This window comes from Lagenorhynchus albirostris, chromosome 2, assembly GCF_949774975.1.
Source record: "Lagenorhynchus albirostris chromosome 2, mLagAlb1.1, whole genome shotgun sequence".
NCBI lineage: Eukaryota > Metazoa > Chordata > Mammalia > Artiodactyla > Delphinidae > Lagenorhynchus > Lagenorhynchus albirostris.
The window spans coordinates 91,324,212-91,341,503 of record NC_083096.1 but is presented as its reverse complement, the minus strand read 5'-3'; the positions used below and the strand labels follow the sequence as shown (position 1 = coordinate 91,341,503).

The 17,292-nt window shown below is 38.2% G+C and overlaps 1 protein-coding gene across 3 annotated transcripts in view; it reads right to left on the bottom strand.

Annotated features, from left to right (window-relative positions):
- Positions 1–17,292, bottom strand: part of SLC25A24 (solute carrier family 25 member 24) — a 59,379-nt gene that overhangs the window by 17,026 nt on the left and 25,061 nt on the right. For all 3 annotated transcript variants that reach the window (XM_060139480.1, XM_060139482.1, XM_060139481.1), the window contains 5 exons: positions 13,581–13,692; positions 11,477–11,635; positions 9,057–9,209; positions 2,845–2,952; positions 1,202–1,369 (listed from right to left, as the gene is read on the bottom strand). In XM_060139480.1, the coding sequence (XP_059995463.1) occupies positions 1,202–1,369; positions 2,845–2,952; positions 9,057–9,209; positions 11,477–11,635; positions 13,581–13,692 (700 nt within the window). The remainder of the gene's footprint in view (positions 1–1,201; positions 1,370–2,844; positions 2,953–9,056; positions 9,210–11,476; positions 11,636–13,580; positions 13,693–17,292) is intronic.

The following is a 17,292-nucleotide window of genomic DNA, read 5'->3' as shown; positions in this document are numbered from 1 at the left end:
GATATCATACGATATTTGTCTTTCTTTCACATAATATGATAATCTCTAGTTCTATCCATGTTGCTGTAAATAGCATTATTTCATTCTTTTTTATGGCTGAGTAATATTCCATTGTGTATAAATACATCTTCTTTATCTATTCATCTGTTGATGGACACTTAGGTTAACTTCCATGTCTTGGGTATTGCAAACAGTGCTGCTATGAACACTGGGGTGCATGTATCTTTTCAAATTAGAGTTTGCTCTGGATATACGCCCAGGAGTGGGATTTCTGGATCATATGGCAGTTCTATTTTAATTTGGCAAGGAACCTCACTACTGTTCTCCATAGTGGCTGTGCTAATTTACATTCCCACCAACAGTGCAGAAGGGTTCCCTTTTCTCCACACCATTATTATTCCTTTTCTCTACAGCATTTATTATTTGTAGACTTTTTAATGATGGCCATTCTGACTGGTGTGAGGTGATACCTCATTATAATTTTGATGTGCATTTCTCTAGTAGTTAGCGATATCGAGCATCTTTTCATGTGCCTGTTGGCCATCTGTATGTCTTCTTTGGAGAAATGTCTATTTAGGACTTCTACCCATTTTTTGATTGGGTTGTTCTTTTGATATTAAGCTATTTGTGTATTTTGGAAGTTAATCCCTTATTGGTAGCATCGTTTGCAAATATTTTATCCCAGTCCATAGGTTGTCTTTTTGTTTTGTTTATGGTGTCCTTTGTTGTGCAAAAGATTTTAAGTTTAATTAGGTCCCACTTGTTTATATTTGTTTTTATTTCCATTACTCTCGGAAACGGGTCCAAAAAAATATTGCTGTGATTTATGTCAAAGAGTGTTCTGCCTATGTTTTCCTCTAGGAGTTTTATAGTATCCAGTCATACATTTAGGTCTTTAATCTATTTTGATTTAATTTGTGTATATGGTGCTAGAGAAGTGAACAACTATATCTGAATGTGAGAGTATTCTCTTCATTAATAAAAATAATTAACAGGGAAATCTAATACAAAAGTGACCACAGGCATATGGGGTCTCATATTCAAGGAACTTGAAAAGAAAGATAAAAGAACACACCCTTGAATCTACTTTTGGTCACAAACTGTTTCCTGGTACATATGTACTTCTCTATATAAAGTCAAATTCTAACAATGAGAACTATTTAACTACATTTTCAGATTCAAAAGATTGCTACAAACTCACCTCATACACAGCAAGATCTATACCTGCATAAGGTATGATGCCTAATAAATTGGGAACGTAACCTTTGTAAAAAGCTCCCATGCCTTCATGTTTCAAAATCTTCTTGGCACAATCAAACATCCCAGAGTATTGTCCAGTTTTGCCTACAGCCAGCCTGGTTTTCAGAACCTGGTTATGAAAGAATATAATGAATATTATTATTCACATCAACGCTATCATCACAGAATTCAAAAGACGTAACTTTACAAAGAACAAATATCTAGCGTATATTGTCACTCAAATGACTGTCCAGTTTGTTGATGTGTTCTCTCTCACAAATTATCTCTCTTAACGGTCTAAGACCAGAGCCAAGAAGATCCCTTTTGCTGTAAAGATGATCTGAATTAGGGCAGTAGCAGAGGAAATAGAAGATAATCTATTGACATCTTAACAAAATTGTGATGTATTAGATATGGAGGGTGGGGAAAATGGTAGTGTAAAGGATGATCCCAGTGTTTCTAGCTTGGAACTTGGGATGGGGCCAGCAGAGAAGAGGGAAGGTGATGCTATTAACTGAGATGGAGGATATAAGAGGAAGCCTACGTATTGAGTTAGGATATTTTTTGAGGGGTGTGTGGAGTAATATGAACAATCATATTAAGATGCCTGCAAGGAAAGCTATATTAATATGCATACCACAAAGGTGAAAACTAACAGTATTTCTTAAGTCTTATCACTTATTGAAAAACGCTTTGTCATATCAATAAAGATATCCACATCTACAATATTATTCTTGCTCTAAAGCAGGAGCTGGCAAACTTTTTCTATAAAGTAAATATTTTCGTCTTTGCAGGACTGAAATACCAGGTCTCTGTTGCATATTCTTTGGTATTGCTTTTTTGTTGTTGTTGTTTTTAAACCACCTTAAAAAGGTAAAAATATGAAAACCATCCTTAGCTCAAGGGTTGTACAAAACAGTCCACAGGTCCATCGTTTGCTAACCTATGCTCTAATAAAAGGATGTCCAGTTAGGATTACCACCAAATTCTAAGGTTCCATTACGAACTTTATGGTACAGAAACTCTTTGGAGAGGAATGGGTGCTATAATTCTTATCAACACTATGGGAGCCAGCCTCCAAGATGGCCCCCAACTATCCCTGCCTCCTGGTATTCACACCATGTGTAGTCCCCTTCCACACTCTACCAGGGGCGGTCTTTGTGACCAACAGAATAGAGCAGATGTGACCAAAGACTGCAGCTTCTATCTTGGGTGCTCTCTTTGATAACTGATTTGGAAAAACCAGCTACCATGTTGTGAGGATACTCAAGCATCCTATGGAGAGGACCCTGCAATAAGGAACTGATATCTTCAACCAACAGCCAGGGAAACCTGGCAACAAACACGTGAATAAGCTCGAAAACAGATCCATCCCCAGTTGAACCTTGCAGTGACTGCAGCCCTGGCTGACACCCTGCTATAGGCTGTGAGAAACCCTGAGCCAGAGGAACCCAGCTAAGCTACACCCAGGTTCCTGATCCACAGAAACCATGAGATTATATATACTTGTTGTTTTAAACTGTTAATCTTGGGATAACTTGTTACACAGTAATAGATAATAATACAAACACCGTTAATGCAATCAGACTTCACAATGGTACTTACCTCCATAGGATAAATAAGTGTCTGTGCAGTTGCTCCAGCCATGGAACCAGAAACGAATCTCTCAAAGGTTCCTACTTTTTGTCCTTCCTCAGTAAGCAACTTCTTGTACTGTGTAAATAAAGTTTTAAATGCACATTAATACCTGCTACAGAATGAATTGTGTTCTTCCCCCCCCTTTCCCGTTCCCCCCACAAATTCATATGTTGAAACTGTAACCTCCAATGCGATATTATTTGGAGCTGGGGCCTTTGGGAGGTAATTATGGTTTGATCATGAGGTGGGGCCTCTCTCTCTTTCTCTCTTTCTTTAACACACATGCTCACTCTCTCCCTCCTTCCTTCCCTACCCCTCACCCCTCCCTCTCTCTCCCCCCAACATGTATGCACCAAGGAAAGGCTATGTGAGCACACAGTGAGAGGGTGGCCATCTGCAAGCCAGGGAGAGAGCCCTCACTGGAAACTGAATTGGTCAGCACCATGATGACAGACTCCCCAGCTCTAGAACTGTGAGAAATAAACTTCTGTTGTTTAAACAATCCAGTGTACGGTATTTTGTTATGGCAGGCCAAGCTAAGACAATACAAAAATACAAATCAGCTCCTAGAAATCAATTGACAATATGATGTTTCTCAAAATGCACATTAATTATTAATTGTTAATGCACTGCATTAACAATATCTAACAGAAAAGCAAGGTTTGAATGCTCATACATTCAGTTTACTGGACAGTGATTTTCAAGTTAGAATTCCGCAAAACACAGATGGTCCACAGCGGGGACCTGGTAGCTCCTTTGCTAAAACAGATTCATCACAACATTCTTCCTCAGATGCACACAGGTTAATAAAGTGTTCACAGTTTTTAGATATTTTCCCCATAGTTTTCCTTTTTTTAAGCTGAGTTTATTTTCACCAGTATAAGTAAAACTAATAAATATGTGACAAATATTAACAAAACAACTTAGAAAAACAGTTTTTGTAGGTAATACATTTAACCATACTAACATCTCGACCCCAGAGCCCGCCCGGCCCACCAGTACTAAAGCAACCGACATGGCTGATCTGGCCAAAGGGGGAAATCCGGCACAAATGCAGCCGAAATACTGATAGGGCAGGATGTTAACATTATGGGCTCCACAGTCAGGCAGACCTGGGCTTGAACCCTAGGTCTACGTGGCCCTGAGCAAGTTTATGAACATGTCCACATGCAGTTTCCTCATCTGTGATAACCCCAGTTTCACGGGGTTGTTGAAAGAATTTGATCAGATAATACACGTAACACAGCACAGTGCTGGGCAAATGGCAAATGTTCAGTAAATCTTATGGTTGTTGTTGTTGTTATTATTATTACTAATATATTCAATATTGTCTTTCTACAACTTGGAGAGAAAATCTCTGTCCGAACACAGACTGTGGTTATAAGCCAGGCAAACCAGATTCCTTCTCCTAGAAATGTGAGGTGGGTCTACAGGTATAATTAGGCACTGACACCTGAGGGAGAAATGGATAAAGCAATAGAGAAGCAGACACATGGAGAAGGGACAGGTCAGTGAGGTTCCACTTGCTGCACTTCCTGAGGCTCCTCCCCTTAATGCCGCAGGCTCCTCCCCTTAATGCCGCAGGCTCCTCCAGCCTGCTTCCCTGAGCCAGCCAGTCTCTGTTCCTGGGATCCAAAGAGCCCAATGCAAAAACACAGGAATACTTTCTCCTAGTAAAACTGTGTTTCTCTGCTCATGATAAAAATTAAATATATTATGATTTCACAAAGTTCCCCAAATAGCAGATATCTGCTTACCCCCAAAGAGCAATGTTTCCACAGGCTCCATTTCCTGAACTGCACCAGAATGTTAACCAAAACTCCCTTCTGCGTAGGCCCTATTGATTTTCCTGCATGTCAGATTATCACAATCATTAAATATAATTTATTGAAAACCGTCCTGCATATGAACAGGAACCTCAGAGACATCGTTTACATAGTGTACCCCCATCCCAAAAGCACCTATCAAAAGTATTCTTTAGTGATTGGTGAATAAATATTTAAAGTGTAGGGGTTCGGGGCTCCTGCACCCCAGAACATACAATGCACAAAGGTAAGAGTTGAGGACAGAGAGCGTGTACAGGGTTAGGCAAAGGGACAGGTGCTTAACACTATGTCACCAAGCTTAATTCCTACCCCAGAAAGGAGGTAACAGTCACAGAGACTTTAAGTGGCTTGCTCAAGGCCACAGAATTTGACTTTCTCAAAGATGACTTAGCTGTGCTCTCAAAGCCAGCCTAAAATCCTTTTCAGGATTTTAATTTTTCCTTCCTTTCTTTCTTTCTCTCTTTCTTCCTTCTTTTTTCTTTTCTTTTCTTTCCTTCTCTTCCTTCCTTCCTTCCTCCCTTCCTTTCTTTCAATTTTCTTTGTTTCTTTCTTTTTCTTTCTTTCCATCCATCCTATCTATCTCAACTCTCTCTCCATTTGTTTGAATACCATTTCAATCTTCTCCATTCTCCTCCAGCTTCCAATACCGCTTCCTCCCTCATTCTCAAAAAAAGTCCTTTCTTGGGAACTCAAGGAAGAACAGAGAGGCCACGAGGCAAGGATATCTTGGTATTCCTGCCCACTTCCCACAAAATCACCCACATCCACTTATATCTTTTTCTTCCCGAGCTGACATGAGAACAGTCCTCCACACAGTCAAAGGCTAATCCTGCCAGCAGACTGGTTAGTACCTATTTCTCCCCCAGCCCCTCCACCCCCCACTCCCTAGTCCACACACATACTTCCTCTGAATACCTGCTGCACTTGTCGTCAGTCTCTCTCACTTATATTTTTTAACCTCCTTCTTTGTATTGACATGCTTCCTTCAGCCATAGGCATGTCATCAAAATGAAACGTATCAAAACCCAACATGCTTCTAACCTATCACTCTCTCCCTCTTCTTTTCTCCTTCCCTTCACTGAGGTCAAGCTCCCGACAAAGGTGTCTACTGTCCAGTTTTCTCACCTCCTCTTCACTTCAGCTCATTTCAATTGGTTTATCATCTCATTACCTCACTGAAACATTTATACCAAGCTTTCCCGTCTTGGAGCTGGTAAATTCTGCAAGATAAACTGTTTATTGTATTTAGTACCCTGCAGTATTTGACCCTTCATGGAACCCTCTTCTTCCTCTGACTTCTAGGCCGTCACTTTCTCTGGATTTCCTCCTGTCTCTTTGGCTTCTCTTTCTCAGTCTCCTCTACAAGTTTCTCCTACTTCTCCCTGGACATATCCCCAGAACTGTTCTCATTCTATAAGCCTTCCTGAGGGCTCCATTCCAAAGGCTTTTCACCTCAATCACAACCTCCCTGTCCTACTGGACAGCTCCTTGTACGTGTTACAGAAACAGCTCAAACCCAGCATGTCCAAAATGCAACCTGTCATTTTCCCTCAAAATCAGTTCCTCTTGTTCCTCTTATTGTGTTCTCTGCATACTTAGTTGCTCAAGTTAGAAACCAGAGTATCACCCTTGATTCCTCTTTCTCACCTCTACATTCACTCAGTGAGTTCTGTTGTTTCTATTTCCCAAAATAGTTTTCAGTTCATTTCAGTTTTTCTTCAATCACTACAGCCGTCTCCTTATACTGGTACTCATTTCTTACCTGAATTCCTGAAATATTTCCTTAAATAGTCTCCCTGCCTCAACTACAGCCTCACTCTCTTCCAATACCTCTTCACTCTTTTTCCACATTGATCTTTCTTAAATGTAAATATACTTATTCCACTTCCCTACGTAAGATGCTTCAATAACCCCCTCACCACATTCAGGATAAAATCTAGACTCCTATCACATCTGGCTCCTGCCTATCTGTCCAGCCTGCTTTCATCATCATCTTCCCGGACACACACTCCACTACACTTAAGCCCAGTGGACCACCTTCAGCTTCCTTAGTGAGTGATGCTCTCCTGTGCCAACATTTCTGTCCACAGGCTGCTGCTTCTGCTCAAATACCCATCTTCCCCTTCATCTTAATGGACTTAAGACTCACACTCATTCAATGAGGATTTACTGGCACTGGGCAAGGTGCCGGGAACACACACCTGAAAACAGATCCTGCCTAAGGAAGCTCACAGTCTCCTTAAGAAGAGAGATAAGTACTGAGATCATCAGAATTCAGTGTGAGAGTGCTAACAGAGGGAAACAAAGGGAGGAAATAACTCCCGAGCAAAGTCTTGAAAGATGTTCACCACCATATGACCTATAGGAAGAGGAATGGTGTGTGTGTGTGTGTCACTGGAGTGGGGGGTGGGGGAGGGATGACTGTAAAGTACCCTTGGGATATGTAAGTGGAGATGCACAGATATGCAGTGCTCAGGTGGATGTGCAGGTATAGAGATGAAGAGAAAAATGTTAGAATGGAAAGCAGTTAGAATGCAGATGGCAGCTGAAACCATGAGAACACAACACCGTACTGCCACCCTGTTCCTGATCCAATTGAACTGCTATGGCAATGAGGACCCAAACGGACCGCAGCTTTATCCCATATTGATGTGTTTAAGAGAGCTACGTACCAGGCTGAAAATATTCTTTTCTTCGTTTTCTAAACTATTAGTTATTCAATGAACAAGACCTACCTGAATACAGAAGTGAGCTAGTTAGGTACTCTGGGAAATTTGAGAATATATATGGCATAACATTTATGCCAAGGTAGTTTACAACTCACTGGGAAAAACAATGGGTTTTCCATATCCGATGGAAAATTGGATATTCTGTAAAATAGTACTCTAAGGAAACCAGGCAGGAGAGGCATCAGTTTTGCTTAGGATGCTTAGGAAATGCTTCTCATAGGAAGCTGGGCTTTGGACTTAAAAGAACCCTGAGGGATGAAAGGACCTTCAGCAGGGGGCAGAAAATGGACAGGCATAATAGGTCCCAGAGACCACAAGAACACTATACCACACTGTGCAGAGAGCTTTCTCTTGATATCTAAGAAAAGTTAGCATGCAGTAATTAAATATTTTGAAGAGGCCTGAGAAAGGAGCCTGGCTGGTAGTGTTCAAGGTAAGAATCTGCTAAGTAGCATAAAGTATAATACATACATTTGCTTGCAATAATACAGACTTTCAAAAATACTGACTTCCTGCATATGGAATAATGGTTTTATACTTGAATATTTATTTATTTTAGGGTCTGGTTTTCCTATCATAAAATCCAAGTATGTGATCAGAATAACCTACAGGTATCTAAAATGCTAGCCCTTACTAGTCGTGATATGTATCCTCAAACATCCACAGAAGGAAAATATACTTCCCAAAGATAAGCTGTAATTAAAGTCATGGAGGCTACATTTTCTTCAATGTTTTCTTTGCTTCTCTATTTCCTAAGCCAAGAAAAAAGCACCACTAGACTTTGTAATCTTCTCAAGTCTTCTGTTGCTCAAGAACAAAATGGTCTCCAAAATTATCAAAAATCTATTTGAAATAATACAAAATATAAGGTGGGATTCAATTTCAAGGTTCTTATGGTTAACAATGATGGAAGAAATATCGGAAAGAATCATTTTGTGCGTGCTTAACTAGACAATTCTGCTAATGACAAAGAGAAGCCAAACTCTAAAATCCACTACTTGTATTTCCTCTTAACACCAAGTTATGCTGAAGCAGCATCCTAAACAATCTAAGTCAACAGAGAAGTTGATTCAGAGGTAAATGCATTCATTCATTTACTCATTCACTCACTCATTCTACACTTACTGAGCACTTATCACACGCCAGGCTCTGTCTAAATGCTGGAGTGCATGGAGAAGAAGCCAAACCCCTGCCTTCATGGAGCTTTCACTCTACATTCAACTCAATTTTATAGCAATGTCAAATTACACAAAGGATTCCAACTTAAAAGTTTTCCTTCCAGATGCTGGATGGGGATACTTTCACAAAAACTTATGTGAGTGTGCAGCTTCTATTCTGAATTCAAAATGAATAAGCTAAAATCTTACATTTCCTTTAAGAGCTACTTAGAAAAGAACACAAAAGTCTTTTTAAGTAATATGAAATTCAGAATCCCAGAATTGAGTCATAAGGGATCTCTGAGGTTATCTAGTCTAATCTCCTAAAAGAGAAATTCCTCATGGAGTATATGTGGAAAATTATCATGTATTAAAATAATAATCTAAAAAGCATTGTATGATAATTGTTATTGAATCGGTTTATTAACTCCCCTTTGATAACAAATTCCACAGGTGATAACTATTACCTGTTCATATGCCCAGAACTTAACAGCTGTCTCAGGAGCAATTTTAATGACATTTGTACCATTTCCTCTCCAAAGTGAGCGGATACCTCCCTCTTTCACCATCTGTCGAAAGCCGCCATATATGTTCATTTTCTCTGATTTTGAACCATGGACCTAAAAACAAAAGCAAAACGATATTAAATACTGGTGGGATGTTATTATTACTATTTCTAAAGTAACCATACAATCCACTCTCTTTTCTTCAGTATTATTTATTACTGCATGAAGATGTATTTGAAAATAGACTATAGAAGACTGAGAAAATATATAAGGGGAAGAACTATTACCATCATTTTAGAAGCCTGACTCTGAATCTAAAACTAAGAAAAATTGTAACCCTCAGTGTGGGAAAGCAAACAGAGAAGGCATGATCAAAAGTAAAATTATGAACAATGTTCGTAAGATAAAATGAACCAACTTATTATTTATTAGTCTATGGAACACCCTTTGGAACATGAGCAAGTTCAGTATAAGAAAAATTAGAAAAATATACTGAATGTAATATATTATCCCTCCCCCTGAGAAGTAATACTGACTTGAAATATAAATGGGACTCAAAACAATCTGGATGTTATGTTTATCAGAGTCATAGAGAATAGAATACACACAGCCTGACACCAAAAATAAAAATTGTAACTTCTACAGCTTATCTCGAAATCTCATGTACCAACTGCCTAACCCAGTGAATACTGATGAATTACCTGGCTCATACCACCGATGTGATAGTTGTTTAAATAAACTAGACCTTATGCTTGCCTCTATATAAAACTGATTAAATCTAATAAACCAAAAGTAATTAAAGAAGTCAGCTATTCTTCTGATTGTTTCTGCTTACACAAAATGAGTGACTACTATTAAAAAGAAAAAACCAAGAAGGGAGGAAGGGAGAGGCTGAAGACTAAAGGTCAGCCATGAGGGCAGTATGTGATCTAGTCACAGTAAAAACTCTGGACACCAAAGACTCAGGTGAGCCTCCTTGGTTGGTGTGCAACTCTGTGCATGTTGTCACACGCCAATGTCAGGAAATAATACATTCTGACTCTCTGGGGAGAAAACAACAGAAACTCTGCATTTGGTACTTCCCTGGAAGTCCTATGGTCTTCTTTCCATGGCTGATTTTAATATATATCCTTCACTGTAATAAACCATAACCATGAGTATAAAAGCTTCCAGTGAGTTCTGTGAATTAATGAATCTGAAGGTAGTTTGGGGAAACCCCTGAACTTTCAGGAACAGAAGTCTAAATATATCCATTTTATTTTAAATAAACTTCACAATAAAATACGACAAAGGAAAAGATGAATGCTTATTCAAGCTCTCTCAAAGTCAATTTACTATTGTTCCTAAAGAAAAACATACAGGCCAATTCCCTCTCCTTTTTTTTTAAAGCAGTATCTTTACCCCTAAACATATTTTGAGATGTAGGTACATTCTCAATGGATGCTGGTTTAAAATATTGTCAGAAATCATTTTGTACAGAAATCTAATGGCAAATATAAAAAGTGCTGACCATAGGTATAACAACACAACTTTTAAAACCCTTTTTTAAGCAGCTAGTATGTTCTAGCAGGGTGTTCCAGCCTACCAGGCATTTTCATATACCTTACATTATTTAATTCTTACAACCACCCTTGTTAGATATTCCTATTCCCATTCTAGAGTGAAGGAAAATGAGGCCTCAGGGGTTTCATGCAGTGTGAGAACCATGAGCTTTAGAGCCAGAAATACTCCATTCCTTGTCTAATTTGTTGTAAAGGAAAAGTTATTTAACTCTCTGAGCCTTGTGTTCCCCACAGATAATATGAGGATAAAATCCCCCCATGCAGGGTTACTAGAGGATTAAATGGGTTACCATAATGAGCACCAAATAAATATTAATCCTTTCCTTTCCCTCTTTCTTTTCACTCTGACCAGCCAAGCTTACACTGCTAGTAAATAGGAAAGTCAGCTTATAAACCCAGGTCTTTCCTGCCAACCTCAGCTTTAGAATAATTTTTTAAGTTACATCCTTGTTTCAAGATTCTAGATTTCAGAAAAACCCTCTTTTGAGAAAGAACATAAAATACAAGGAAAATATAAGTAATTTAAGGAGAACCCTACAATAATGGCTAGAGATTTCCTTTTCTAATTAAACATTTGAATAGTCACAGAAAGCCAAGATTAAAAGTTCATCACACACATGTACCAACAATTTAAGGTTTGGTCAAACACTGAAATACTTAACATGGACTGAATTTAGGATTAATAGCAATAAAATTGAGAGATTTCTTTTTAAAGGTATGACTATCACTGCGAAATTTTTAAACTTTTTTCAAAGCACCATATTTCTCATTGTTTCAGGATATTTTGGGCAAACTTAGACAGAAGATCGCAAAGCTCACCTGCATCATGACTTTCAGACGATCCAAAGGGGCAGTGCTTGTTCGAGAGACGGCACCAGCAACACCTCCTGCCAAAAGCTGCCTCCACCACTGCCCCGACTTCTTTTCATCTTCCGTGAATTCATCTGGAATAGTTAAACTATCTCCTATGTCAATACCCTGTTAAAATGGAAGAAAGAGCCCCAGGCTCCATCAATTAAAGACAGATCATTCCAGAAGGTTTGCTTCTTTGAAAGAAGAATTACATATTTTATAATTAAGATCAGCTTCAATCCTTAGAAAGTACTATACTGAACCAATCTGAGCATATAGGCAATTATAAGTAGCCTATTCACGCTAAATGAAGTACAGTATCAGTCCGCAAGAAATGAAAATTAACAGTAATTACAAATTTACAAAACCAAAAATCACAACTTTTTTCTTAATAGATTCAGAATAACTTTTCTCTTCTAGGTCTAAGTCAGAATGAAAGAGCAGCATTTGATTAGAGGTAGTGAATCCTTAGCTACAGAAAGAAAACAATTTGTCAGTTCTTCAAAGATACAAACTTTATCTCAAAATTATATCCACATTATACTTGATAACATGATATGTGCTCTAAAGATGTAAATAAAAATTAAATTAAAACTGTAATTTGAGTACCCCTAAACTCATTTCCTATATAGACTGTCTGTAAATATTTTTATAAATCTGACTTGTCATTTAAAACATGCGATAGATTCTATATAAAATTTAGCTTACAGAGAGGTATTGTTTAAAATGATCTACCTTCCAATCTTCTCTAAATATTACTATAGGTTACAAACATAGCTTGACAGAAACAAAATTCTATAATAATATTTTTACAACTTTATTATCTAAATGATTCTAGTGTAAAAGATTTTATAGGTAAGACTGTCAGGGTAAGGAGCTTTGCTATAGTAGTAACCCTCTATTTCTTCATTTTACAATCAATAAAATGGATACATGATTGTAGCCTCAACTATTACTATCTCCAAAGATACAATAAGAATTTGATTATGTAAATATGACTTCACATAAATATAAAATTTATCAAGGCAACTGAACTACAAATATAGTATTATTTTATACTCATAGTTGAAAAGGCATTAGTCACCAATAATTCTACAATGCTCTAGGTAAGTTTAGGCATTGTTACTAGTAACAATGTGAACTCTAGGCTTCATTTAGTGCATATAAAATGTACTGAAATCCAGGAATATGTATAGAAGTCAAGCCCATTAGAAAAATAAAAATTCCTTCAAAGAGTTCCCACTGTTTCCAGGAACAGATTGCAGAATGAAATGAATTTCATTTACCCCAGGATATTTCAGTAGGATATTAATATAATTTAATTAAAATTTGAAAGTTTAGAAGAATACAGATGGATAGGTGTGCAATACTAAGCAGATGAGCCAAAGATATTTTAACCTTCCATGATTATTATTATAGGTGCCTTAAGCCAGAGATAAATGTAGGGTTGACTGAACAAGCAAGTTTCAGAAGGGATCTTTGGTCATTATCAACCACGAGGTACTGAGATTATTTAGGCAATATATTATCTATAAAAAGTAAAAGCCCCAGGACTTCTCTGGTGGCACAGTGGTTAAGAATCCTCCTGCCAATGCAGGGGACACAGGTTCGATCCCTGGTCTGGGAAGATCCCACATGCTGCGGAGCAACTAAGCCCGTGCACCACAACTACTGAGCCTGTGCTCTAGAGCCCACAAGCCACAACTACTGAGCCCATGTGCCACAACTACTGAACCCCGCGTGCTTGGAGCCCATTCTCCACGAGAGAAGCCACTGCAATGAGAAGCCCACGCACCTCAACAAAGAGTAGCCCCCACTCGCTGCAACTAGAGAAAGCCCACCCGCAGCAACGAAGACCCAACACAGCCAAAAATAAATAAAATTAATTTTAAAAAAAAGCTTTAATATACTCTGAGTATACACCTAACAGAATACGTAGAACTCTACAAGTTAAAGATCTACTGAGACGGGTACCATGGCCCATAAGTGTTACAGAGTGCTCTTGGATGATAACCATACCAACTGCTTACAGCTCCAAATAAGTATAAATTAATACATAAAGCGTACTCACAGTAGAATGTTTCCAGAAACGGATAATTTCCTCAATGTCTGTAACAGGGTTAAATAAGAAGTAGTCTCTCCATTCATTCCAGTCCACTGTCATTGTCCCATCAGCATCGATGCTGAAAATAAAAAGAAGCTGATTAAAGAACAAAATAAAATGTATAAATAAAACTAACATTATTGGCCATGATGCAGAATGACAGTTTCTCTTCCAACTTAATATTCTTAAAAGGTTTTTGGAAAGAGCAACAAGCATTTGATGATCTGTTTTAATCATTTAGATAAAAATAGACCCACAACTTACAGGTCTCACTAAAGGCTACTTTTGGTGCTCTGTCAAACTCCAAGTCAATGAGCTATCAAACACTAATGCTGGAAGATAAAATTGCGGGGTAGCAATGAATGAATTTATGATCCATTTTTTCTTACACTGGCTCAAGAAGATAGTTCTTAATGTTCTATTGTAACATTTGGATGTGACTTCAGAATATACTCAAAATACACTATCAATTTCCTTCTCCAATTTTCTCTAAGCTAAGAAAATTACCAATGATTGTAAAACATAAAATCAAACTTGGTGATTGGGCCTTCTGAGTCTTAAGAAATCCTGGTACCTTATCTTCAACATTTAAAATTAACATATTAACATGTTAATTAATTAATATGTTAACATATTGTAGCCATTGACTTTTTGCTTATTTTAGTAGGTTCTTGGCAATAATGTCATTTGTACCTGTTTATTTTCCTAAAAGCAACTTTAAACTGCCCAGGATTTTGATAGTTTTGTTCACTACTGTAGACCCAGCATCTAAAGTGGGCAGTACAAAGAAAGTGCTCATTTATTTATTGAATTAATGAATATATCTGAAAAAGAAGTTTTGGTGTCTCCTCTGAATTTATTCTATGACTTGTGTGAAAGTGATGCATAAAGATGGCAGTCAGATAAAATGCTATTTTCAGATATTTATGCTTATATTTTCCAGTGTCACTTTTAACTTTGCGTACATGAAATTACACTTAAACTTTCAATTGTCCCAGCACACAGGTGTTAACATTCCATATTTGCATAAGAGTCCTAGTTACTACTGATGTCTATGACACTATTCTTCTGGGTTAAAATATTTATAGCTCTATTTTTTAATCACTATTTGCTATTTTAATGCAATTGTTTATTGTCTGACCCTACCCCTCAACCCCCTACACACGCATGCAAGCATCCTCCACAAGGCAAGGATTTTTTATTTTATTCACTGATATGACCAAAGTGTCTAGAACAGTACCTGGCGCAGAGCAAATATTTGTTGAATGAATCAATGAATTCCAAACTCTGCAGCTTAAAGCTACAGAACACTTAGTGTTGACAAACTTCTTAAATAAGATAGTCTCACTGTGGGTTTAAATTGCGTTTCTCTTCAACTTACTAACAAATTTGAGCATCTCATCATATTCATCTGCTATTCATGTTTTTCCCCTTGTGAAATGCTTGTTCATATCTTTTGCCCATTTTTCTAATGGGTTGTGTCTTTTTCTTAAATATGTATAGTTCTTTATACAGTTGATTTAATCCTTCAAGTTATAAGTTAGCAAGTACCTTCTCTTTGTCTTTTCATTTTATTTACAGTGTCCATGAATAGATGCTCTTAATTATAATACAGCTGAATTTATCAGTCTTTTCATATATGGTTACTGACTTCTGTATTTTTTTAAAATAAATTCTTCCCTATACTGAGATATAGACATTTGCTTCTTTTTCCTCTAAAGGTACTGCAGTGTAACTTTCACATTTAGTTTGATTTTTTTTTAATTGAAGTACAGTTGTTTTACAGTATTATGTTAGTTTCAGATGTACAGCAAAGTGACTCAGTAATATGTATAATTTTTTCAGATTATTTTCCATTATAGGTTATTACAAGATATTGAATATAGTTCCCTGTGCTATACAGTAAATCCTTGTTGCTTATCTATTTTATGTATAGTAGTTTGTATCTGTTAATCCCATACTCCTAATTTATCCTTCCTACCCTCCCTTTCCCTTTTGGTAACCATAAGTTTGTTTTCTATGTCTGTGATTTCTGTGCATGGCGTGAGGCAGGTACCCAACTGTATTTCTGTCTGCATGGATAACCAGGTGCACCAGAACCATTTATTGCATAGTCTCTCCTTTTCCCAGGGATTTGCAAAGTTACTTCTCTCATGTGACAAATCCCAAATACGGATGGGTCTGTTTCTGGGATGGTATGTTCCACTTGTCAACTTGTCTATCTGTGTAGCAATACCACTAAGTCTTAATTATAGCTTATAACAACTCTTTGATATCTGATAGGGCAGGCCCCCAGCTCCTTAGGGTTCTCCAAGAATGTCTTGGTTATTCTTGGGCCTGTATGGTTTCATTTTTCTCTAGAAATGTTTCATAGCCCAAATGCTGGGGCAAAGAGAACAACTGAGAGGGTGGTTCAGGATTGGGGGAAAGTAAGTAGGAGTGGTGGAAGGAATCGATCAAGAGGAGATTGACGGACTGGTGGAAATGAAGGGGCCAGAGATCTGTAAGTCAAAACGCAAGTACCATAGGAGCAAGACAGTGTAGAATCTGGAGGAAGAAGGGTCAGAAGGTAGGATACAGGTTTTTAAGACTTCAGACGAGGAGTGAAGTCTGAAGTCTGAAGTCAGACGAGGAGTGGCTTCAAGTTATGATACAATCCTGAGAGGGAGTGGGCTGCTGAAGCAAAATGGAATAAAAGTCTCAGGTGTGTTGAGGAAGGCAAGGAACACTGATGCTAGAAAGAGGAGTCACCGGCACGAATACTGAAGTTTCCTAGGACTTAAAGAGAAAATGACTACTTGACAAGTGCCACAAGGTCCTCAATAAATGTGGAGCGGGAACTAGAGATAAGAAAATTAGAGGAAAGAGGGATGGATATGAAAGCCTAAATGGAAAATGGATTTTACTTGAGAGAGGAAGATAAAGATACATGAAGCACACATGTTTGGGAGCGACTGCCTACCTATTTCAGCTACTCCCCACCCATATCGTCTACTGAAAAAGTAGAACTAGGAGGCTGTATTTCAACCAAGTGATTCCTATTCTCATACTCTGATGACTCAGCCTCAGCTGTTTCAATCAGCACCTTTCAGACTTCTCTCCCATGAATTCAGTTTTGAGTACACTAAGAGACAGTGAAACGGCAGAAAGGAAGCGGACATTTGGAGGTATTACGAGTCACACTGACGGCTGAGCACTCAAGGGAAGGTCCGTGATTTCCACTACTGAAAACACAATCAGATTCTGCCTTTTAAAACACTGTGAGATAATAGAAAATATATAATTTGGTCTCTGTTCCCTGTTCCTGGCAAGAGACCCTAAAGCCCTTGTAATTTCCTAAGTGATAAGAGCACTAGGGCATCTTTTGTTCTAATGAGGCAACTCTGGGTGGGCTCCTGGATGGCTCCTGGATGAGGGCTGGTCACCAGAAAAACCAAGTCATGATTAGAAGCTTGGAATTTTCAGCCCCCTTCCCACCCCCACCCCACCCCAATTCTCCAGAGGGGGAGAGGGACTGAAAATGGAGTTAATAATTGAGCATGCCTACATGAAGAAGCCTCCATAAAAATCTCAATAGCACGGGATTTAGGGAGCTTCTGGTTAGAAAACACATCCATACACTGGCAGAGTGAAACACCTAACTCCACAAAGACACCTGTGCTCAGGACCCTCCCAGGCC